General features: G+C 44.3%; 1 protein-coding gene across 3 annotated transcripts in view; it reads right to left on the bottom strand.

The window, feature by feature from the left end:
* The window catches only part of LOC124035769 (myotubularin-related protein 13-like), a 156,162-nt gene that overhangs the window by 81,589 nt on the left and 49,430 nt on the right, over positions 1–25,143 (bottom strand). For all 3 annotated transcript variants that reach the window (XM_046349440.1, XM_046349441.1, XM_046349442.1), the window contains exon 3: positions 3,044–3,181. In XM_046349440.1, the coding sequence (XP_046205396.1) occupies positions 3,044–3,181 (138 nt within the window). The remainder of the gene's footprint in view (positions 1–3,043; positions 3,182–25,143) is intronic.

Here is a 25,143-nt window from a genome sequence, read left to right as displayed (position 1 = left end):
TCCTTATCTGAGCCATTACAAAGTGAACAAAAGTAGTCTGGGAAGAGTTCCTGGAAAGAAATCAAACCAAAACAGAGAGGTGGGGTCATGATGAAGAGGCAGTGAGGTGACCAGCCACATTTAGCCCTGTAATCAAGACCTTTAATGATCCTGTATTAAAGTCTGCGATGACACTGCACTGATCGTTATGGGTGGCCTTCGCCTCTTCTCCCTCAGTAGACCGGCCGGCGTGTGAGGAGGACAGAAAACAAATAAGGGATGATTAAAGTCTGGACACGGAGGAGAGGGTCCTCCGGGGGGGTGGGGGCGTGAGCAGAGTGGACAGCTGCAGGACATCACCGAACAGCGCCTGACAGGGGAAGTAGTCAGACTATTGCAGGGTCGGTTACGTGACCATCCAGCCCAGGCATAGACCAGGCCCGGCTAGAGACCCAGTCACAGCTAACCTAGCCGTTATCCCACGTATTTCATGAAGGATGTGGTGGTTTATACCTTGTCAGGCCAAGGCTTTGTTTGAAACCCACATGGAAAATCAGTGGTTCTGCATCCAGGCACAACAAGGGATGTTTGTGTAAATTGGTCTGATTCATACAGTACACCGTGTAATAATAAAGGTTAGAATTCCACCAAAATTTACGTAAGAGGATATGATCAGATTTCAATTCCCTTTTTCAGAAGGCTCCTTGAATAAACATGACTAATGGTCAGAAGAATGGGGCCTTTCGAAGAATGTCAGATTTTCTAAGAATGTGACTAATGGCCATGGTTGTCATGTGTTCTATAAGAGGCAGGGGACATGTCCTGTTCTTGTGACAAAATGCAGCACTTCAGAGACCGTCTGGAGGGTGATGTCGGGCCATTGTAAGGAGTCATATTCTTAAACACAATTAGACATCCAGCCAGGCATTCTGTGTAATGTATCAGGGAAAACCTTGAGAGGATTGCGGTCGTTCCAATAGTTTATTTCAGGGGTTTGTGAACTTGTGCGGAAGAAAAAACATCAAAGACAGAACTGAATTCATATGAGGATGGGTGCATCCAAGAGGCAGTGCTAGAGGGGATGAGATGTCAGCTCATTGGATACGTGTTTTGTCCCATCACACTAAAACCCTTCAGTATGTGAAGTGCTGTTCAATTCATCGCAATTCATCCGGAATGCTGTTATTTTCCCACTTTAGTGGGTTCTGGAACACATCATGCTGTGACACATTCCTAGTAGTACAAAAATGTGACATGCAAGAAAACATGTCAAAAGCAAAACAATTACAACACAAGAAAAATATTTAAAAATCCCAAGAATTAACAAATAGCCCCTGCTGGATGTTCGGAATCAAGTATTCATCCAGAGAGAGAGAATAGCTGGAAATGATAAGGAAATTAACTGCTTATCAAGAGAAGCATCATGCTGCCAGCTGAGGCAGTAGGCACTATCTGCCATAGCGCGGTTCACTTATTTTGCCCTTATGACCCAGATCCTAAAGAGGACCTGCAGGACGTGGTCCTATTCAGCATGTGTGTAAGAGTTTAAAAGGCATGAAAAAACACCAAATGTCAAACCATACGTACAGTGGCTTGGAAAGTATTCACACCCCTTGGCATTTTCCCTATTTTGTTGCCTTACAACCTGGAATTAAAAAAAAAAATTTTTTGGGGGGGGTTGTATCATTTTGATTTACACAACATGTCACATATTCTCAATTGGATTGAGGTCTGGGCTTTAACAAGGCCATTCAAAGACATTTCAATGTTTCCCCTTAAACCATTCGAGTTTTGCTTTAGCAGTATGCTAAGTGTCATTGTCCTGCTGGAAGGTGTCCCAGTCTCAAATCTCTGGAAGACCAAAAGTTTTCCCTCAAGAATTTCCCTGTATTTAGCACCATCCATCATTCCTTCAATTCTGACCAGTTTCCCAGCTGATGAAAAACATCCCCACAGCATAATACTGTCACCACCATGTTTCACTGGGGATGTTGTTCTCGGGGTGATGAGAGGTGTTGGGTTTGCGCCAGACAAAGCGTTTTCCTTGATGGCCAAAAAGCTTCATTTTAGTCTCATCTGACTAGAGTACCCTCTTCCTTTTGGCGAACACCAAACGTGTTTGTTTATTTTTTTCTTTAAGCAATGGCTTTTTTTCTGGCCACTCTTCCATAAAGTCCAGCTCTGTGGAGTATACGGCTTAAAGTGGTCCTATGGACAGATAACCCTGAAGGAGCTCCACAGCGGAGATCGGATTATCTTTGGTCACTGTGTTTCCTCTCTGATTAATGCCCTCCTTGCCTGGTCCGTGAGTTTAGGTGGGCGGCCCTCTCTTGGCAGGTTTGTTGTGGTGCCATATTCTTTCAATTTTTTAATAATGGATTTAATGGTGCTCCGTGGGATGTTCAAAGTTTCAGATATTTTTTTATAATTCAACCCTGATCTGTACTTGTCCACAACTTTGTCCATGACCTGTTTGGAGAGCTCCTTGGTCTTCATTGTGCCGCCTGCTTGGTGGTGCCCCTTGCTTAGTGGTGTTGCAGACTCTGGGGCCTTTCAGAACAGGTGTATATATACTGAGCTCATGTGACCGATCATGTGACACTTAGATTACACACAGGTGGACTTTATTTAACTAATAATGTGACTTTGAAGGTAATTGGTTCCACCAGATCTTATTTAGAGGCTTCATAGCAAAGGGGGTGAATACATATGCATGCACCACTTTTCAGGTTTTTATTTTTTTGAACAAGTAATTTTTTTCATTTCACTTCACCAAATTGGACTATTTTGTGTATGTCTATTACATGAAATCCAAATAAAAATCTATTTAAATTACAGGTTGTAATACCACAAAATACAAAAAATATCAATGGGGATGAATACCTTTGCAAGGCACGGTATATAACGGATTGCTTTGAATAGGGCAACTATGGGTAAGCTGTAAGAGATATACATTAGATTTGCTATAATATTTCACATAATGCCCTTGTAAGTGGCTTTGGCTAAAACACTAAGATATGCATGTAGGGGGGTTGGGGTTGAGGAGTACAACAGGCCATCTCACCTGCAGGTTGACCTCTGCCTCGTAGAAGGTGAGGCAGGAGCAGTAGTGTCTGTCTGAGTCGATGTCCGTCAACACCACCGTGAAGAAGGTGGGAGCTTTCCTCTCTCGGGACAGCCTCCATCCTCCTGGCTGGCAGAACTGGAAAAAACACAAAGTATAACACACATACATGAGCACCTGTACTGGAACTCTAAACAGGAACAAAGTCTGCCCTCAGGTGCAGATGAAATGGGCACAGGCAGAGTACAGGGCAGGCAGAGTACAAGACACCCAGTGGCTTTTCCAGAGTGGTTACTGGAAGCCAGTGTTGTTGTGTTGAGAGCGGAGGCCGTATTCTAGCCGGTGTCCCCAGGAGAGACGCTGCTGGTAACCCTTCAGTGTGAATAGGAAGGTATTACGTTAGTTAGGGGGCCATTGACGCCATTGTGGAGAGGATGCACAGGATGTCCTGTTTCAGTGCATTAGTGCTACTGCTGAATACTCTCACCACAGAGAGGGAAATGGCACTGGTTCACGTTCCTCGTCAGAGAGGTTTGATATCAGTCTGGTTCTAGGTAGAAAGAAAAGTATGACAAAAAGGTACTGAAGCCAAAAGTACTGACTTTTACTGTGAAACAGTAGGCTGCTATGTACTCAGTTGGATAAGCATAAAAACGTTTAGGATAAGATGAACATGACTAAAGTAGGATTGTATTGGATAACACTGGGATTAACATGAAGAACGTAATAGTGGATGCTTAAGCCAACTCTGGTTGTTCAAGCAGGAAATCCCATGTTATCATTAAAACATAAACAAGATAATGACTAATTGACATAAAACCCCATGACATAAAAAAAATGCACCACTTCTTCCTTTTTCTGGGATAAAACGTATCAATTCGGGATCATGTTGTTTTAACTTTTACTCCACTACTGAACCATCTCAACTTGATTTATAAACATTAGAAATGACACAGCAGAAAATAAATGTAATCTAATGGGAACATGAAGTACTGGTGAGCAAGAGAAAGGGAGAGGGGACAGGGGGGGGGGGGGTATGGGAAGATTGAAAGAAGAGGAGTGCAGAGGGATAGAAAAGAGGTGTGAGGACAAAAACCATACAGACCTAAGAGGAAAACAGAGAAATGATGAGGATGATGGAGTGTCGAGAGCAGCATGTGAGAGGCAGGCAGGCAGCCAGAGTGAGTAAATCTTGTGTGTTTGTGCTGGCCTGGCTGTGGGACAGTATTAAGACTGCTCCTCAGGTGTTTCACTGGAAGAACATTGGACTGACGGAGGGAGAGGCGAGAGGAGCAGGGGGGGAAGAGAGGATGGATAGATGGATGGACGGAGAGAAAATCTAATGAAAAGAAAAGGTGGGTGGGTGGTGTAAGACAGGATGAGAGAGAGAGGAAGAGAGAGAAAGAGAGAGAGAGGGAGCTGTGCTTGACGCCCGGGGGCTTGAACCAGGATGCCACCTTCCACCAACAGACACAATTGACAGCAGGAAATCTGGAAAAGCTGCATTGTGGGGGAGTGTCATACATACTGAGCCAGGGCCCAGACAGGACCCAAGGACAATTGCAGATAACTGTGAACACATCCAAAAATATTCAAAGTATATGTCATTAATCACTGTCGGAAAGGAGATAAACAGCTTTCGGACCACATACCTTGGGAGATAAGCAGAGATATGCTAAAATGGGGGATGGAATCAGAGGACGTGTGTGTGTGTGTGTGTGTGTGTGTGTGTGTGTGTGTGTGTGTGTGTGTGTGTGTGTGTGTGTGTGTGTGTGTGTGTGTGTGTGTGTGTGTGTGTGTGTGTGTGTGTGTGTGTGTGTGTGTGTGTGTGTGTGTGTGTGTGTGTGTGTGTGTGTGTGTGTGTGTAGGAGGAGGAAGGGGGTCTTGTTTTGCTTAAACAATACCAATGGCCATCTTCTGCAAAATTGTTATGCTCACGCTACCACGGAGGTCTGAGGAGAGGCTCTGGACTGGGTTCAAAGACACTTCATTGGGTCCACAGTTTACTTCTACCTCCCCCTCCACGCCCGGTGCCTTAGGTAGGCTGAATAACAGCCAGACAGACTACTAAATAACACCAATGAAGATATCCTATCCCTCTTCACGTGCCAGTGACTGACTGGAAAGCAATCATGTTTTGAAGGATTTCTCTCTCTGCAAATATTAGCTTAGACTCAAGTAGCTAGGCTTACTAAGAAGTCTGAATAGAGAACAACCGGCTGAGTAAGAGTTGACTGACAGGGACTTTAGTCACAACACCCCGGAGATGCTAACCTGATACACTAATATCAGCACCAGTCATTAGGGTGGAGAGAGGTGGAATGAGGAAAAGGGGAAAATTGAAGAAAAAGCAGAGTAGATGAGGACTAGTGGGTTTGATTCCCGGGACCAACCATAGGTAAAAAGTATGCATGCATGACTAAGTCTCTTTGAATAAAAGCACCTGCTTAATGGCACTGTAAATTACACTCTATTATAGTAACCAGAGGACAGGGAGGAGGATGACTTGCATGAGAGACGCAACAAAAATAAGTCCAAGGACCAGTAGCTGTCTGTCTAACTGAAAGGAGCTGAAAACTTACTCTACTGTCAATCATCCCATAGTAGGAAGTGCATCCAAGCATGCCCTGAACGTGTTGTCTCTCCTGCTGTGTGAGGGCCTATCTGCCAGACACACACACACACACACACAGAGAGAGAGAGAGAGGGAGCAGAGCAGTGATTCTAGGCACCACTCCAGGTAGCAGCTCCAGGGAGCCCCTGCCTGCCGCCAGCTGTGACTGACACACACAGTACCAGCAGACTGTTTGGAGAGATCAAGCAAAATATGTTCACTGCAGTGCAACAGGTGCATGGCTTGTCAAGAAACACACAGTGCAAGAATAAACACATACGCATGGCGTAAACGTACTCGACTACACTTACACACCCACGTAGCCCATATATATGCATGGTGAACAGAGACACACACATACACACACACACACACACACACGCTGAGTCACGGCGAGGACAGTCCCTGGTCTTAAATTAGACCACAGTCAAGTGACAATGGAACTCATTGGCTAACCGACTCTGGGATCTTTGTCCTTTTGCACATTGTTGCCCTGCCACCGACTGAGCTCTCTGCATCATGTGGCTCTGTGTGGCGTGGCTCCCCCCTAGTCCACCCTTTCAGAAAGCGACACTAGATCTGCAACTTGACCTGCTAAGAATCGGCACAGAAAAGCATGGGGAACAGTCCCACTGAACTGAAGCCTAGTTTGTGGTCAGAGCTGTATTCTAATACTGTGAAAATGTACTGTATGCCACTGTAATAACTGCCCAGGGGACAAACAAACAGCTATGCTGTGGGCATTGGGGCTGAAACTCCAGACCGTCAGTCAGGGACACACACACTGGGCAGTCTTTACAAGACACCCCTAGAAAGAAATCTGATGCAACCATTTCCCAGTGTCCTCCAGTTGAAAAATGGGGAATGGAGTTAATATAGGCTTATGACATGGTATGAAATGGTACATCGCCACACCACAAATTCAGATTTAAAAAAAATACTGGTTTCATAGTTTGACTTCCTAAGTTGATCAGTTCCAAAATGACATAGCCAAACAAACAAACATCAAACGCACTCTTCAGTTCCTCTGTACGGTAATAAAATGTAGACGTCTCCTCCCTTCTGAGCATTAACAAATGTGATGCAAGACTGAGCTGGGTGAAAGAGAAGGACGTCTGGAAGTGGAAAAAGGACACGATGATGGGAAAACACTTTCCCAACTCCTCCGACAGGAATGAAGAACATTCCCAGGGTGGAATCTCTCCAACACAACATTCTCTCTACAGTATGTCGCATTAGATTTGACCCGGGTTTATCTGGTCGGTTCTGATAAATGAGAATACTACACAAGAGCAACAGCTATTGAGATCAGACTTTGTCTGAATTAAAGCCTTTGAGGAGACTTTGTTGACCAAACACATTCAGTTCTATTATCCAGAAAGAGTGGCTGACTAGGTAGGCGAATCATGCACAGTGGAAAGGTTGCAAGGCAACAAGGTATTTGTAATGAAGGACAACACCCCATTCCGACGTGCCTACTCAAACGTAGTAACAGTAATACCGCAATGCTGCATGAACACAAAACATGTCTCCAAAACAAAGTGCATCCAACCGATGCCAGTGAAGTGCTGACACAGTCTGAAAGCAAAGTGATTGCCAAGACTTTGTGGTCGGGACAAAAACACGACAACAGATGTGTTGTGTACGCTCCCCTCCCTTGCTCCCTCCCTCTTCGAGGTCCATCTTATCCTCCTCTCTCTCTTTCCGCTTCACTTCAAGGGCCTGTTTCTCAGGAAGACAAGACAATGACTTGCAGGAAAGTGGTGTCTGAGGTGGCGGGGTTGGCAGGGGGTGAGCGGGTCATTACCGGGCTGCAACCTGGCCGGCCTAGACATCTGCTGCTTTATCAACTCTGGAGGATGGACAGGACAGTGGACAGAGCTGAACTCCAAACATGTGCCAGGGCTATTTGAGTTTCCCCAGCAGCCGGGGCCACACAGAGCAGCCACATGGTAGGAAGTCTTGAGCTGAGATGGAGGCTATATTCATAGGAGGCCAGGAGGAAGCCCAGCAAACAGGAGGCACACAGACGACACTTCCTGAGAACATCTTCAGGGTCAGCCTGACACAAAAAACTAAACAAAGCTAGCCAGCTTCAAACCACAGGTACCAGAGTGCAAAGTGGAAAGTAGAGCGCAGGCAGCCCTGTGATGTACTGTAGGCCAACTGGTCTGACTGGAGAGCTCCATCACACAGCAGACGACTGCCGACAACTGGCATCTCACATCCATCCTTATTTCCCTCGGTCCCCACAGCTCTGTGGTTCCCTGTGATCTGTTATGCAACCCGGAACATATGGTTCATTTTAGAGATGGATATTTTTAGCTGGTCATAAAGGACCGCAATAATTCAACAGACAGCTTAGGCCAGGAAGATGGGGGAAGAGAGTAATAAGCTAGGAAGTCGATGTGTAAAACTGCAACGCAAACAACGTGGAGAATTTCAGGGTCCATATTTCGATCATTTCTAAAAGTGTATGGGGGGGGGGGGCAAAATGTAATTTGTTGTGCTAGAATAATATGAAAATACAGACAGCTCTGCAGAGTTCCTCACATTCAAAGTCTCCTGGGAAGATTTCTTCACTTGGGGGTAAATACTTTGGATTTATTTTAAAACACAATAAATTAAAAACATACGGCTGGTTCACCACATGCAACCTATTTCAATCTGAGATGCATTAAAACGCAAATAGAAAAAGGATTAGGCATTCCTTCTCTTAAACCAATCTACTGTCAGTTTAATTTCAGCTTAATTCTGCTCCAATCACTGCAACCTCTCAAACCCAGCCTTGAGCAGTCACATGCTATTCACTACACTCAAGGGTGTCCCAAACCAAGGGGTGAATGTTGGTGACCAGATATGAACTTTATTAGAGTTTCATTTCAGAAGAAGTAGGCTAAGTGGGTTAGTAAACCTAGTTAACTAAAGTCGCCTTAGTAAGATCTTTCAAACGTGTTCCTTGGGTCCAAGGGTAGAACTACATGCATTTCCAACATGTGACAAGCGGATGGAGTGTAAATTCAGAGAAGACTCGGTCTTAAACGCAGGGATGGATGCTCTTCAGTGCTGAAAACCCATTCCACACTTCAAGAAGGCTGCCGCTGGCGGGATAAGAGCAGGGCCTGGCTTTGCCATCTTATTCCAAACCTGACATTACTCTACCTCTATTGTTATGCTGCATCCTCACACACTCTCCCCACACACTCTCCCACACACTCACACACACACACACACACACACACACACACACACACACACACACACACACACACACACACACACACACACACACACACACACACACACACACACACACACACACTAGATGGCAGTGGCCTACAGGTGGAGCGCTGTACCCTGCTCTCTTTTTTATTTTTATTTAACCTTTATTTAACCAGGTAGGCTAGTTGAGAACAGGTTCTCATTTGCAACTGCGACCTGGCCAAGATAAAGCATAGCAGTGTGAACAGACAACACAGAGTTACACATGCAGTAAATAATTAACAAGTCAATAACACAGAGAAAAAAGGGGAGTCTATATACAATGTGTGCAAAAGGCATGAGGAGGTAGGCGGATAATTACAATATTGCAGATTAACACTGGAGTGATAAATGATCATGTACAGGTAGAGATATTGGTGTGCAAAAGAGCAGAAAAGTAAATAAATAAAAACTGTGGGGATGAGGTAGGTGAAAATGGGTGTGCTATTTACCAATAGATTATGTACAGCTGCAGCGATCGGTTAGCTGCTCAGCTAGCTGATGTTTGAAGTTGGTGAGGGAGATAAAAGTCTCCAACTTCAGAGATTTTTGCAATTCGTTCCAGTCACAGGCAGCAGAGTACTGGAACGAAAGGCGGCCGAATGAGGTGTTGGCTTTAGGGATGATCAATGAGATACACCTGCTGGAACGCGTGCTACGGATGGGTGTTGCCATCGTGACCAGTGAGCTGAGATAAGGCGGAGCTTTGCCTAGCATGGCCTTGTAGATGACCTGAAGCCAGTGGGTCTGGCGACGAATATGTAGCGAGGGCCAGCCGACTAGAGCATACAAGTCGCAGTGGTGGGTAGTATAAGGTGCTTTAGTGACAAAACGGATGGCACTGTGATAAACTGCATCCAGTTTGCTGAGTAGAGTGTTGGAAGCAATTTTGTAGATGACGTCGCCGAAGTCGAGGATCGGTAGGATAGTCAGTTTTACTAGGGTAAGCTTGGCAGCGTGAGTGAAGGAGGCTTTGTTGCGGAATAGAAAGCCGATTCTTGATTTGATTTTCGATTGGAGATGTTTGATATGGGTCTGGAAGGAGAGTTTGCAGTCTAGCCAGACACCTAGGTACTTATAGGTGTCCACATATTCAAGGTCGGAGCCATCCAGTGTGGTGATGCTAGTCGGGCATGCGGGTGCAGGCAGCGATCGGTTGAAAAGCATGCATTTGGTTTTACTTGCGTTTAAGAGCAGTTGGAGGCCACGGAAGGAGTGTTGTATGGCATTGAAGCTCGATTGGAGGTTAGATAGCACAGTGTCCAATGACGGGCCGAAAGTGTATACAATGGTGTCGTCTGCGTAGAGGTGGATCAGGGAATCGCCCGCAGCAAGAGCAACATCCTTGATATATACAGAGAAAAGAGTCGGCCCGAGAATTGAACCCTGTGGCACCCCCATAGAGACTGCCAGAGGACCGGACAACATGCCCTCCGATTTGACACACTGAACTCTGTCTGCAAAGTAATTGGTGAACCAGGCAAGGCAGTCATCCGAAAAACCGAGGCTACTGAGTCTGCCGATAAGAATATGGTGATTGACAGAGTCGAAAGCCTTGGCAAGGTCGATGAAGACGGCTGCACAGTACTGTCTTTTATCGATGGCGGTTATGATGTCGTTTAGTACCTTGAGTGTGGCTGAGGTGCACCCGTGACCGGCTCGGAAACCGGATTGCATAGCGGAGAAGGTACGGTGGGATTCGAGATGGTCAGTCACCTGTTTGTTGACTTGGCTTTCGAAGACCTTAGATAGGCAGGGCAGAATGGATATAGGTCTGTAACAGTTTGGGTCCAGGGTGTCACCCCCTTTGAAGAGGGGGATGACTGCGGCAGCTTTCCAGTCCTTGGGGATCTCAGACGATATGAAAGAGAGGTTGAACAGGCTGGTAATAGGGGTTGCGACAATGGCGGCGGATAGTTTCAGAAATAGAGGGTCCAGATTGTCAAGCCCAGCTGATTTATACGGGTCCAGGTTTTGCAGCTCTTTCAGAACATCTGCTATCTGGATTTGGGTAAAGGAGAACCTGGAGAGGCTTGGGCGAGGAGCTGCGGGGGGGCCGGGGCTGTTGGCCGAGGTAGGAGTAGCCAGGCGGAAGGCATGGCCAGCCGTTGAGAAATGCTTGTTGAAGTTTTCGATAATCATGGATTTGTCGGTGGTGACCGTGTTCCCTAGCCTCAGTGCAGTGGGCAGCTGGGAGGAGGTGCTCTTGTTCTCCATGGACTTCACAGTGTCCCAGAACTTTTTGGAGTTGGAGCTACAGGATGCAAACTTCTGCCTGAAGAAGCTGGCCTTAGCTTTCCTGACTGACTGCGTGTATTGGTTCCTGACTTCCCTGAACAGTTGCATATCGCGGGGACTGTTCGATGCTATTGCAGTCCGCCACAGGATGTTTTTGTGCTGGTCGAGGGCAGTCAGGTCTGGAGTGAACCAAGGGCTGTATCTGTTCTTAGTTCTGCATTTTTTGAACGGAGCATGCTTATCTAAAATGGTGAGGAAGTTACTCTTAAAGAATGACCAGGCATCCTCAACTGACGGGATGAGGTCAATGTCCTTCCAGGACATTGTGAGGCCCCCATTCATTGGTTTGTAACATATTAATTAACACACTGAATTACACATTCATGACACGTATAGTTAACTTTCAAGAGCATTACCACATTTGAAGAATTTACTCATCATTATATAGTTATTAGTTTGTGCAGTGCTGTTTACAATAAGTAAAACCGTATTCTATGCAGTTGTTCGAAGCAAAGCAAATACAAAAACAACAGGTCGGCCCATTTGAAGAGTACAGTGTGTTTGATGAGGGTACAGTAGAGGGTAAACAGCTTTGTCCTGGACCATAGAGAAACACAATGTGCTTATACGTCAGCCTGTGGAACCCCTGCCTGGGAGCCCTGTGATAATGTCCCAGGGACAGGTGCTTCCTGCCGGGCTCAGGCCCACTCCTCTCTCCCCATCGCTGTCACTAAGCCACCATCCAACCGTGGCCTTTCTTCTGCCTGTTTTTAGATCTCTGCTTTTGTTTTTCACCTGAAAAAACAGTGAGGCCCCCCCAAACTTCATATGACTGGCTCACAGAGTTGCGGACCAGTAGCACTTTCTACTGTTGTTGTACCACTCCAGACCAGGAAGACAGTCTGTGTGTTATGCTATATCCCTGATAGTGTGAAAAGTGCAACTGGAAAAACACACCAAGACAATGGCAGTGCATTACACAGGGGACACTGGCCTTTAGTTTTCCAGCTGACTGCCTATCCAGGGCTCTGGGTCTACGGTACTGCACTCTGCCCGCCACACAGGATGAGGGCTGTGGGAGGTCAATGACCTGGCATTGGAGAAAGACATGGCCTCAGACAGGGTCAAGGACGGGTGCCGTTTCATACTTCATTTAAATGGCAATACAGGACTGTCATGACATGCTGCTCTTAAACACAGCAATTCAGATAAGTCAACAATACCGCATTTATAGCTGTCTATCATATAGCACTGTTAGCTGGTTAGGCACAAGAGCTGGGGTTAGCACCTCATGCTAAAGCAGTTGTCATTAATCCAGCTCGAATATGTCTCCTGCCCTGCCCTCAATCACTAGGTCAGTGTGGACTGCTTCTGCTATGACAACAGGGAGCCCCAAAACTGGGCTGGCAAATGTGAAACATAGGTCTCCTCTGCAGTGCCACTGGTGAACTTCACCCAACAATGGTCTCTGCGAAGAAGCTCGTGACAAGGGGAATGGTTTGAGTAAAATGTCTGGGTGTCGTGGTTTCACCCGTGGACCTCTCATACAGAGTGGGACAAGACACCGTGATTTACAGGTGGGTCATGTCAAGAGAACGGACATTCCAGACAAATTAGGACATCTCCTAGCACTGCGAGAGGAATCGCAGGTATGTCCGTAGGCATTTTGATCTTGCAGTCAGCACATTTCCACCGCTCCACGTAAACAGAGGCGGTGACTGGCAGGGGAGAGCCACCATGGAGCTGGGCAGTGAGGAAGGGGAAGGCCACAGGAGGCTATGTGGCCTCTGAGCTGTGCTCCTGTGCCAAAAGCTGCGGCTGGCTCCCCTCCTGGCTGCTATCCACGCATTTTACAATTCCAGGGCGGACCGAGAGGTGGACAGTGGACGGCCTCACAGCTCAATGGCTTGTTTTGATTCATTGGAGCTGGAATGAAATCCTTGTGAGTATATTTCCATTTTATGGAAAACAAGGAAATAACAGTGATTTCTGGTGCGTGCGTGCGTGCATGCAAAAGAGTGATTATAATTACTTCAACAGAGGGGTTAGTTCTGCCAAACTGTGTAACATAACTATGTGCTCCCAGAATAAGGATATTAGCTTATTCTGGGAGCACAACATATTAGCTCCATGTATCCTGAGTATTCACATTTCCTGATGAGCTCACTGTGGTTTTCATCATGGACAAGACTGCCATGTACTCCAGCCCACTGCCAGTGCCGTTTCCTGGGGATGTTCTGTTTCGCTGGCAGCCAAAGCATTGATTACTCATGAAGATCTTCCTGACAAACACATGATTCTATTATCCCCGACTTGGACAACATCCTGTATGTGGAATGCACTGTTGTATTTAGTTTTACAAACATACAGGAACGACGTGCCGTGCGACATGTCAGCTTTGGTCACACAGCCTGGTGATACAACCAGCCAGCCCAGCACCTCCCCCTGGGTCTGGACTGGCCAGGAGGAGACAGCGATACTGTGACGTGGCAAGCGTCCTAGTCTGACCCAGACAGTCTAAGCATGCTGTTTCAGACCCTGACACCATGAAACAATAACAACCAGAGATGCCAGTCCCCCCCAGTCAAGATCACTCCACTAGCGCGAACCTTAGTCACTGCCCCATCCACTGCCCACTCCGCACCAACAGTACACACAGTTTGAATAACTCCAGCATCCTTCCCGGAAGTACGTACCACATTCCACATTACAACAGGGATTTGGGGGGAGACAAGAGAAATGAAACAAATGTTTACTGGTCAAGTCTGGTCAAATTCCATCATTAGAGGAAGTCAGGCCCCAACGAGGAATTTTTTGTTTCATATGTACACAGTTTTGTTCAAATCAAAACAACCAGAGGAAGATTAAAACGGTTTTGCCATTGGGGACTTCAAAGAATGTGTCACAAATGTTGTTTTACAGTCATGACCAGATTCATTCGGCTCTTATGTACACAATGAATTCCGCGCTTTGATTTAAACTCAGGGGGCAGATTATATCAAGCAGCATGAGGCCTGGTAATCATTGCGGGGGGGGGGGGCAGCCTTTCTATCAATCTGTTTATAGTATTGAGGCAAACAAGTGGCAATGAGTGTCAGCTGGAAACAAAACCTGCATCATAATTCATTCATTCCCCATGCAGCCAGGTGGGAAAGGAGGAAAGTAGGCTGCACATAGACCCCCTACAAACCAATCAGGCAAACTAAACATCGCCCATATGGATTACGCTATGCAAGTAGTCAAATGGAAATTCTAATAAATTATACCAATACATTGCTAGCACAAAATCTGCCATTAAAATGCAGAACATTTTAATTATTTATTTTTATTTTTTAAATAGGTTAGTTGACTTACACACATGAAAGTGACCAGACAAAAAAATCCAATAAAATACATGTCAAAAATAGGGGGGAATCTTAACTTTTTGCTTAATATTTAAGGAGTCTCTCAGCATTTTAGAATGACATATTCACTTGGTCCTGTGCAAATTCTCCACTGAAAAGTACATCTTCAGCCAAGACTTGAACCAGAGACCAAACAGAGAACATCAGATAGACACATGTCTAAGATCAAACTATGTTTTATTTCCATGACAAGATGTCGCTGTACTTACAGCGATGTTCATTCAAATGATATCCATCAGGCTACTAGGATATGGTTAAAACATACTGACAAGGGCTTTCCAGGTAAGACCTCATGAACATTGGAACAGTACAACAAATGCTAGGTTGTACAACTATGTAGACCTCAGGATGTAGAGTGCTGCTACTCTGACAGAAATCAGATTCCCCTTTATTAACCCAGTGGGGGACACCTGGCTGGCATTTGGTCCTTCAATTTCACAAATTTCCAATATGCAGAGCTTCAGACTGCGACTCTTTGGTTGTGTGAGTAAAATAAAAAATAAAATGGAATTGGTCATACTGATGCAAGTTGCACATTCTACCTGGTCACCACAAAATCAAAACATTAGGGCTGGGACTTGCCACGGAACTCACGATACAATATAATCATGATAGGTGCCGATATAATATGTATTGCGATTCAATACTGTGATTTGACTGCGATTTAAGGTTCCAAACATATTGCTCACTATATGTCTGCTGCAGAGGGACAAGAGAGAGCCATGAGAAAACGTGTTTTGATCAGTCATGGAAATAAAAGTGCTCTAAACATGTTGGCTCACTATTCAAAAAGAAGATATATATGCGCAGGTACAGCTGACTAGGGCTAGCTGACGCTCCCTAGCGAAGTCAAAGGCAAAAAGTATTGATATAATATTGTCCAAAATATGTTACTGTATAAGTGTTTTCCCCCATCCCTACAAAACGTCCTAATTTTGGGGCGGATAAACCCATGAATTTGTCAAAGAGTACTCGTGATTCCTGTAATAAAAAAGTGTCGACTCTGTCGCTGTGCTTGCCTGTCGTTACGTTGGGGTTGGCTACATGAAATTGCAGGGATAAAAATGACCTTGGATGCAACCAGTTGTCCATATTAAAAGGAGCATTTTAGCTTTCTGTAGGTATACGTTCCATTTCTCAACGATCATTGAGATCAAAGCCCTGTTTTACAATCAAGATATCTGATATGGCTTTGAAATAGAGAGCGTGCGAAAATGCGCATTGTAGATTAATACATGGCTACTAACAGTAGGTGATGAATTAGCACCAATTTAATTAGGCCTTTATATAATATTAGTACACAAAGATCTCTATTGAACAAAATAATGACATGGCAGGTATTCATCCACATCTTAATCAATGGAAAGGATAAAAGGTTGAGATTTATATCATTTAAAAGCATACAGACTCCTCATACTATTTGATAATTTACTGGGAATTCTTCATATAACATTAAAAAACGCCAATGATCTTTTTTGGACCCCAGGAAGAGTAGCTGCTGCCTTGGTAATAGCTCACGTGGATCTTAATAAAATACCAAAAGAATGCACACTCTGGGTTCTCTCTCTTCCTATTCACATATGTTGTCGCTTTTCCCAGTGGTTCCCAACCAGGGGTACTAGGACCCCTTGGAGGGTACTTGGTCTATCCACAGGAGGTATCTTGAGAGGACTCATGAGACCATAGGGGGTTAGTGGTAAAATGCACAAGGGGAAACTATTTTATTTCACCAGGTAGGCTAGTTGAGAAAAAGTTCTCATTTACAACTGCAACCTGGCCAAGATCAAGCAAAGCAGTGCAACACAAACAACAACAGAGTTACAGATGGAATAAGCAAACCTACAGTCAATAATACAATAGGAAAAGTCTATATACAGTAGGTGCAAATGAGGTAGGATAACGGAGGTAAGGTAATAAATAGGCCATAGTGGCAAAATAATTACAATATAGCAATTAAACATGAGTGACAGATGTGCAGAAGATGACTGTGCAAGTAGAGATACTGGGGTGCAAAGGAGCAAAATAAATACATAGATAACAGTATGGGGGTGAGGTAGTTGGATGGGCTAATTACAGGTGGGCTGTGTACAGGTGGAGTGATCTATGAGCTGCTCTGACAGCTGGTGCTTAAAGCTAGTGAGGGAGATATGAGTCTCCAGCTTCAGAGATGTTTGCTGTTTGTTCCAGTCATTGGCAGTAGAGAACTGGAAGGAAAGGCGGCCAAAAGGAGGAATTGGCTTTGGGGGTGACCAGTGAAATATACCTGCTGGAGCGCGTGCTACGGGTGGGTGCTGCTATGGTGACCAGTGAGCTGAGATAAGGCAGGGCTTTACCTAGCAAAGACTTATAGATGACCTGGAGCCAGTGGGTTTGGTGACGCATATGAAGTGAGGGACAGCCAACGAGAGCATACAGGTCGCAATGGTGGGTAGTATATGGGGCTTTGTTGACAAAACAGATGGCACTGTGATAACTCAGCAAATTGGATGCAGTCTTGAGGGTTGGAGGCTATTTTGTAGGATAGTCCGTTTGAAGAGGGTATGTTGGGCAGCAGGAAGGAAGGATGCTTTGTTTGCGAAATAGGAAGCCGATTCTTGGATTGGAGATGCTTAATGTGAGTTTGGAAGGAGAGTTTACAGTCTTAACCAGACACCTAGGTATTTGTAGTTGTCCACATACTCTAAGTCAGAACCGTCCAGAGTAGTGATGATGGACGGGCAGGCAGGTGTGGGCAACGATCGGTTGAAGAGCATGCATTTAGTTTTACTTGCATTTAAGAGCAGTTGGAGGCCACGGAAGGAGAGTTGTATGGCATTGAAGCTCATCTGGAAGTTAGTTAACACAGTGTCCAAAGAAGGGCCTGAACTATACAGAATGGTGTCGTCTGCGTAGAGGGGTACTCTGGGCAGAGTAAAATTCAGTTGGTGGTACAGTAACCGAAAAGGGTTGGGAACCATTGGCTTAGACCCTATAGGTTTGTGCCTGCCATCGGTTGATTAACAACATGCTCTTGAATACGGGCCACTCTGGGAATAAAATGGACATTTCAACATTCAAATGGTACCACATAGATGGTTGGAGGTCCACAGATCAGAGAATGTTGACTTGAATAAGAGTGTTGTTTAAAAATTATACTGTCAACCTTCATATAAAACCTACGGAAACGAGAGAAATATAGATAATAGAACCATTTAAGTTGACATTCGACGGTGGGTGGACCAGCAGCATCTTTGTGACAGTAATTAGAAGTTAAAATTACAATTCACATTTCAAAAATGGTGTACCAGCTAAATTGCAGTGGTCTGAAGGGATGGGTCTATTCTATTGATTATATTTGTATGATTGAAACTACACCGTAAATGGAAAGAGGGGGCTCGTGGGCAGATGTCAGTAAGAACTGAGAGAGGTGACATTAAATGGCGAGTGAGAGAGGAATGGGTTGTCAAGACTGTTATAACACTCTGTTTGAAAACCAGACAACAGAAACACGAAGAGAACAGTTATGAGCTGAACATAACAGTATGCCAGTGGAAGGGAGGACAGTAGCAGGTGACCCAACTGTGTCATGACTATTATGATTTCCCATTGTAGCCAATTCAGTCGCAGTAATTCAGTTCGATTTTTTGTAATCCATTTATCAATTTGGCATAACCAGTTTTAAATCACTTATTTGGTAGGTCTACCTTCACTTGTAACTTCTGTGAACTTTCATTATCCTCCCTCATGAGGGGGAGAAATAAGAAAATATCTTAAACATGTGTGGGTTTTTGGGGGAATATTTCATAAACTTACAGAAGGTATACAACTTCTCCAAAACTAAATATAAGGTGTTGACGTTAGTTGGCAGGGCTTTTCATCAACATTGTGTTTTTATGCATTTCTGATACCTTAAGACTTTTTTTGGTAGATGTTTAAGACCCCTTTTCCATCTGTTTATCCAGAAATCAAAGCCTTCACTTAAGTCAATATTTTTATAATAGAAAATGTTTTTTTTTTATATTTTTTTCAGTACCTTTATTTCACCAAAAATAGACTCTTAGGAGCATGTCAAATTAAAGCTATGAACTTCACTGTTGTGCCTATGGGTACTTTGATGGAAATGCCCATCTCCTTTAAGTGAAGGTATCTAAGCCTCCAAACAGCCTACACCATTGACTGCCTACTCACAGCTGTTCAGGTAAGGGGTACAAAAGGAAATCACAGCCTGAACTCTTTGGTCCAGAACTGAAAGTATGCAAGATCATTTGAAAAATGTGTTATCAATCTTTTTGGTGTTTAAAGGAACATTACTCTTACCTTGCATTCCTGCATTGACAGGCTCCCACATCACAAGGCTAATTTAACTTAATATATCAAACAGATAAAAGCTGTTGTATAACATGTCATATCCCTAAATTGAGAAGAACCAAATGCACTGCGATGATATGGGCTAAAAGTACTTTTCCATATTTCACAATGGGCTTGCGTTACAGCTGTGTATTGAGGTACTAGAGCTGAAACCAATCCCAAAATGAGTTCATATCCCACCACCTGACCAAATAGCAGGCACACTATATCCTCAAAATCTTTTTAGAAAAACAGTGAACTGGGAGACAAACATGACCATGTTGTCAACACTTCATTTTTGACAGGGATCCAACTTCTATAAATCAAGAGGCAGCTGCTATGCAGCCTTTATGAAAATACCTCACCATTAACTAAAAGCTCACCGAGTGTTATTCAGTCCCTCCAGGAGTCTGTGAGGATGTGGCCATTTCTTTTGTTGCAAAATTAATGATTCCTTGCATAATATGCAATCACCACACTATTTCCTCATAAAACAGTCAAAGGAGGGCTTGCAATTTTAACCAATCACCGCACTTTTACCGCATAATGTGGTTCCTAAGGCCGGCAGGTAGTCTAGCGGTTTGAGTGTTGGGCCAGTAACCGAAAGGTCGCTGGTTCGAATACTCGAGCTAACAAGACACTTAACTCTAATTTGCTCTAGGGACCCCGTACTACTATAGCTGGTCCTGTAAAACACATACATTTTAACAAGCCACACGTCAAACTTTTCCCTCGCCAGTGCATTTTCGGGCCAAATTGGACAAATGTATTGCATATTGCCATGCAAAATGTCTGAGTTGCCGTAGCAAAGAAATCAAGCATTTTTAGGTAATGGGGTAGTGTTTTAGGTGAGAGTCCAATGAGAGACTAGCTGGAATCCTGAGGAATGAGAGGAGCTCTAACCATGTGGATCTATAAATCTAACAACACCTCCTTACATATCTGAGTAGACGTCAGGATAGTAACGCAGAGGAGAGGCCTGGCGAGGTATGACAGAGACACAGAGGAGAGGCCTGGCGAGGTATGCCAGAGACACAGAGGAGAGGCCTGGCGAGGTATGACAGACACAGAGGAGAGGCCTGGCGAGGTATGACAGAGACACAGAGGAGAGGCCTGGCGAGGTATGCCAGAGACACAGAGGAGAGGCCTGGTGAGGTATGACAGAGACACAGAGGAGAGGCCTGGCGAGGTATGACAGAGACACAGAGGAGAGGCCTGGCGAGGTATGACAGAGACACAGAGAGGAGAGGCCTGGACACAGAGGAGGTATGACAGAGACACAGAGGAGAGGCCTGGCGAGGTATGACAGAGACACAGAGAAGAGGCCTGGCGAGGTATGACAGAGACACAGAGGAGAGGCCTGGTGAGGTATGACAGAGACACAGAGGAGAGGCCTGGCGAGGTATGACAGAGACACAGAGGAGAGGCCTGGTGAGGTATGACAGAGACACAGAGGAGAGGCCTGGTGAGGTATGACAGAGACGGAGACACAGAGGAGAGGCCTGGCGAGGTATGACAGAGACAAAGAGGAGAGGCCAGGTATGACAGAGACACAGAGGAGAGGCCTGGCGAGGTATGACAGAGACACAGAGGAGAGGCCTGGTGAGGTATGACGGAGACACAGAGGAGAGGCCTGGCGAGGTATGACAGAGACACAGAGGAGAGGCCTGGCGAGGTATGACAGAGACAAAGAGGAGAGGCCTGGCGAGGTATGACAGAGACACAGAGGAGAGGCCTGGCGAGGTATGACAGAGACACAGAGGAGAGGCCTGGTGAGGTATGACGGAGACACAGAGGAGAGGCCTGGCGGGGTATGACAGAGACACCATAGAGAAGAAGCTTAGTCTGACTGGAGCATGGGAGTCAGTCGGACAGGGCTGGACAGGACTCCCATTGTTTACTTGGTCAGCATCTCGCCCACAGCACAACAACTACAGTCTAGAAGTGACATTTTCAGGCAGTGTTCAGTTATGTCACTGCAAACAAACACTCTGCCTTATCCTCCATGTTGCATGAGGTGAGGAGGGTGGTCTTTAAACTCAACCAGAACAAAATGAAGACTGAGTCAGAGGAAGAATGCGTGATGGTTGTGAGGTGTCAAAGTGTGGAATGTGTTGGGAAGCCAGGGCCTTTAGCAGATCCGTTGATGAAGTGCCGCCTGCTTCATTGATTGGGCTTAGAAGGGTAAAATGGTATTGTGAAGAGTTTCCAGCTTTACACCGATGGACTTCACCAACCAACATCACAAGCATCCTTGAGAGCAGAACATGGTTCTATTGACCCCTTTTTTTGGTTAGCTGCTATGCTACAATGTAGTCCTTTCAACCTCATTGTACTGTATTGAAAGCTTCTTCTTTACAGAGTAATAGACCTCCAACCTTTTGGAAACAATATGACAGCCCCACCCCCCGTCCTACGCCCTTATCTACCATTGGTTCTTTCAGTCTTGTTAAGATGGACAGGGGCAGCACAATGTCAGTCTGAAATGCTCCAAATTATATACAACAATGACAACAGGTAATAAATTATGTTTGGTACCCAACTGTCACATATTTCCATAGAGGAGGCAAACCATTGTGCCTAGTAATTAAGTGACCCTGACGTTCAGCGTTGAATGCTCTCTGGAATGTGAGTGACTTCTCGCCCAGTGTTTTGCCTAGAGCTCAACACAAGTTAACAGTGAGGTGCCGACATAAGTGAGAAAGACAGAAACAAACAGAAATGGGTTTATGTTGGCTGTTGTTTAAGAATCACTCAATGACCACATACAGTTGAGGTTGGAAGTTTACATACACCATAGACAAATACATTTAAACTCAGTTTTTACATTTATTGACATATAATCCTAGTAACAATTCCCTGTCTTAGGTCAGATTGGACCACCACTTTATTTTAAGAAATGTGAAATGTCAGAATAATAGTAGAGAATTATTTATTTCAGCTTTTATTTTTTTCATCACATTCCCAGTGGGTCAGAAGTTTACATACACTCAATTAGTATTTGGTAGCATTGCCTTTAAATTATTTAACTTGGGTCAAACGTTTTGGGTAGCCTTCCACAAGCTTCCAACAATAAGTTTGGTGAATTTTGGCCCATTCCGCCTGACAGAGCTGGTGTAACTGAGTCAGGTTTGTAGGCCTCCTTGCTCACACAAGCTTTTTCAGTTCTGCCCACACGTTGTCTATAGGATTGATGTCAGGGCTTTGTGATGGCCACTCAAACACCTTGACAAGACCCATTTGCAACCAAGCTTTAACTTCCTGACTGATGTCTTCAGTTGTTGCTTCAATATATCCACATATTTTTCCTACCTCATGATGCCATCTATTTTGTGAAGTGCACCAGTCCCTCCTGCAGCAAAGCACCCCCACAACATGATGCTACCACCCCCGTGCTTCAAGGTTGGGATGATGTTCTTCAGCTTGCAAGCTTCCCCCTTTTTCCTCCAAACATAACGATGGTCATTATGGCCAAACAGTTCCATTGTTGTTTCATCAGACCAGACCCATGTGCATTTCCAAACCGTAGTCTGGCTTTTTCATAGTGGTTTTGGAGCAGTGGCTTCTTCCTTGCTGAGCGGTATGACGGCTGCATGGTCCCATGGTGTTTATACTTGCGTACCATTGTTTGTACAGATGAACATGGTACCTTCAGGCGTTTGGAAATTTCTCCCAAGGATGAACCAGACAGATTTATTTTCTGAGGTCTTGGCTGATTTATTTAGATTTTCCCATGATGTCAAGCAAAGAGGCACTGAGTTTGAAGGTAGGCCTTGAAATACATCCACATTTACACCTCCAATTGACTCAACTGATATCAATTAGCCTATCAGAAGCTTCTAAAGCCATAACATAATTTTGGGGAATTCTCCAAGCTGTTTAAAGGCACAGTCAACTTAGTGTATGTAAACTTCTGACCCAATGGAATTGCGAAATAATCTGTCTGTAAACAATTGCTGGATAAATTACTTGTGTCATGCAAAGTTAGATGTCCTAACAGACTTGCCAAAACTATATAGTTTGTTAACAAGACATTTGTGGAGTGGTTGAAAAACAAGTTAATGACTCCAACAAAAGTGTATGTAAACTTCCGACTTCAACTGTAAATACCTGAAATAACAGACTTGTATCAGATTTAAAATACTTTAAGACTGATGTGAATGGATATGGGCCTACAATTAACTTTCATCAAAGCATTTTACTAAGGGTCCATGTAATTAAATTAGCATACTCAAAATGTTTGTAACAAACCAAGTCAGTCTGATCATTTCTCTGTCTTGTGTGTGGCACGTTTCATTTCCTCGTTGTGGACTTGATGGTAGTAAATTCAAATACCGTAGTGATAAAGGCGCTGGAAGTGTCCGATTCCAATACAAATGTAAAACACTCACGATAACCATCACAACACACTGAAATTATTTCAGCACATTGATTCCATTACCCCTGAATCCCAAGGCAGAAGTATAGAGGGCCGGATGGAGTAAAAAAGTAAAATGATTTGTGATTAGGCCTTTCCTTTGGCATCATCAGAGAGCAATTCCTTAACCAGACTGATGTTGGAGGAGCCAGAGGAGAATATACCTGGCATCTACTACCATAACCTGTTCAAAAGGCACTTAAATATTTTGTCTTGCCTATTGACCCTCAATGGCACACATACACAATCCATGTCTCAATTGTTAAGGCCTATAAATCCTTCTTTACCCTGTCTCGGGACCTTAATTTCACTTCAATCAGTGTCGATGAACAAGTGACATCAATAAGGGATCATAGCTTTCACCTGGTCGATCTGTGTCATGGAAAGAATCCAGTACTGTATACAATACTGTTTTATACATTGTAGATTAATAGTGAAGACAACAAAACTATGAAAACACAAATATGGAATAATGTAGTAACCAAAAGTGTTAAACAAATCAAAATATATTTGTATATAACTTTTGACTGGTACTGTGTGACTCACCACCTGGATTCAGTCTTACGTAGCAAAATTTGTAATTGTGTTTTTTTTACATTGGGTAAAAGTAGAGACTCGGAGCTACAGAATGGTATTTCATGCACTGCATTGTAGAGGAACAATGGGAAAGTAATTCTGCTTTGAAAGTTGATAAACTCACTTTGAGAAAATGGCCTTTGAATGGTTTGGTATCTAGTGAAGTGCTCTTCTTTGTCTATACCCATTCAGCATCGTTTACACCCTCTTAAGCATTAGCCCCACCCATCTCATTTCGCCCTCAGAGTGCACACTTGACGCTCTAGCCGAGTTGTTTACCTCTGGATAACATGAAAACAGCCAAACCAGCTCTGCTGGCAACAATTTCATTACGCTTTTTTGCAGATATTTACTGACACCGGCCATAGTCAACATATGTTGTACACTTCAGCTGGAGACATGTAGCTAGCTAAGTAAACAACGTAAGATCACACACGTCACGTAACGTTACCTAGTTAACCTCTTCAACCTATGGGGGCGCTATGTCATTATTGGATTTTTAAAAAACGTGCCCGTTTTAAGCGCAATATTTTGTCACGAAAAGATGCTCGACTATGCATATAATTGGCAGCTTTGGAAAGAAAACTCTACCGTTTCCAAAACTGCAAAGATATTATCTGTGAGTGCCCCAGAACTGATGCTACAGGCGAAACCAAGATGAAACTTCAAACAGGAAATGAGCAGGATTTTTGACGCTCTGTTTTTCATTGTCTCCTTATATGGCTGTGAAAGCGCCACGAATTAACCTGCCCTTTCTATCATTTCTCCAAGTTGTCTGCAGCATTGTGACATTTGTAGGCATATCATTGGAAGATTGGCCATAAGAGACTACATTTACCAGGGGTCCGCCCGGTGTCCTTTGTTGAAATTGTTGCGTAATCTCCAAGCTGCTCGCATTCATCCATGTGATTGAGACAGAGAGGAGACGTCCAGAAATGCTATATCATGAAGAGATATGTGAAAAACACCTTGAGGATTGATTCTAAACAACGTTTACCATGTTTCAGTCGATATTATGGAATTAATGTGGAAGAAAGTTTGGCGTTTGGATGAATTAATTAGTTTTTTTTTGGTAGCCAAACATGACGCAGAAAACGGACTGATTTCTCCTGCACAAATAATCTTTCAGGAAAAACTGAACATTTGCCATCTAACTGAGTCTCCTCATTGAAAAGATCCGAAGTTCTTCAAAGGTAAATGATTTTATTTGAATGGTTTTCTGTTTTTTTGTGAAAATGTTGCCTGCCGAATGCTAACGCTAAAT

This window comes from Oncorhynchus gorbuscha, linkage group LG05, assembly GCF_021184085.1.
Source record: "Oncorhynchus gorbuscha isolate QuinsamMale2020 ecotype Even-year linkage group LG05, OgorEven_v1.0, whole genome shotgun sequence".
Taxonomy (NCBI): Eukaryota; Metazoa; Chordata; class Actinopteri; order Salmoniformes; family Salmonidae; genus Oncorhynchus; species Oncorhynchus gorbuscha.
Note: the sequence above shows the minus strand (reverse complement) of the source record. Positions and strands in the feature narration are given on the sequence as shown.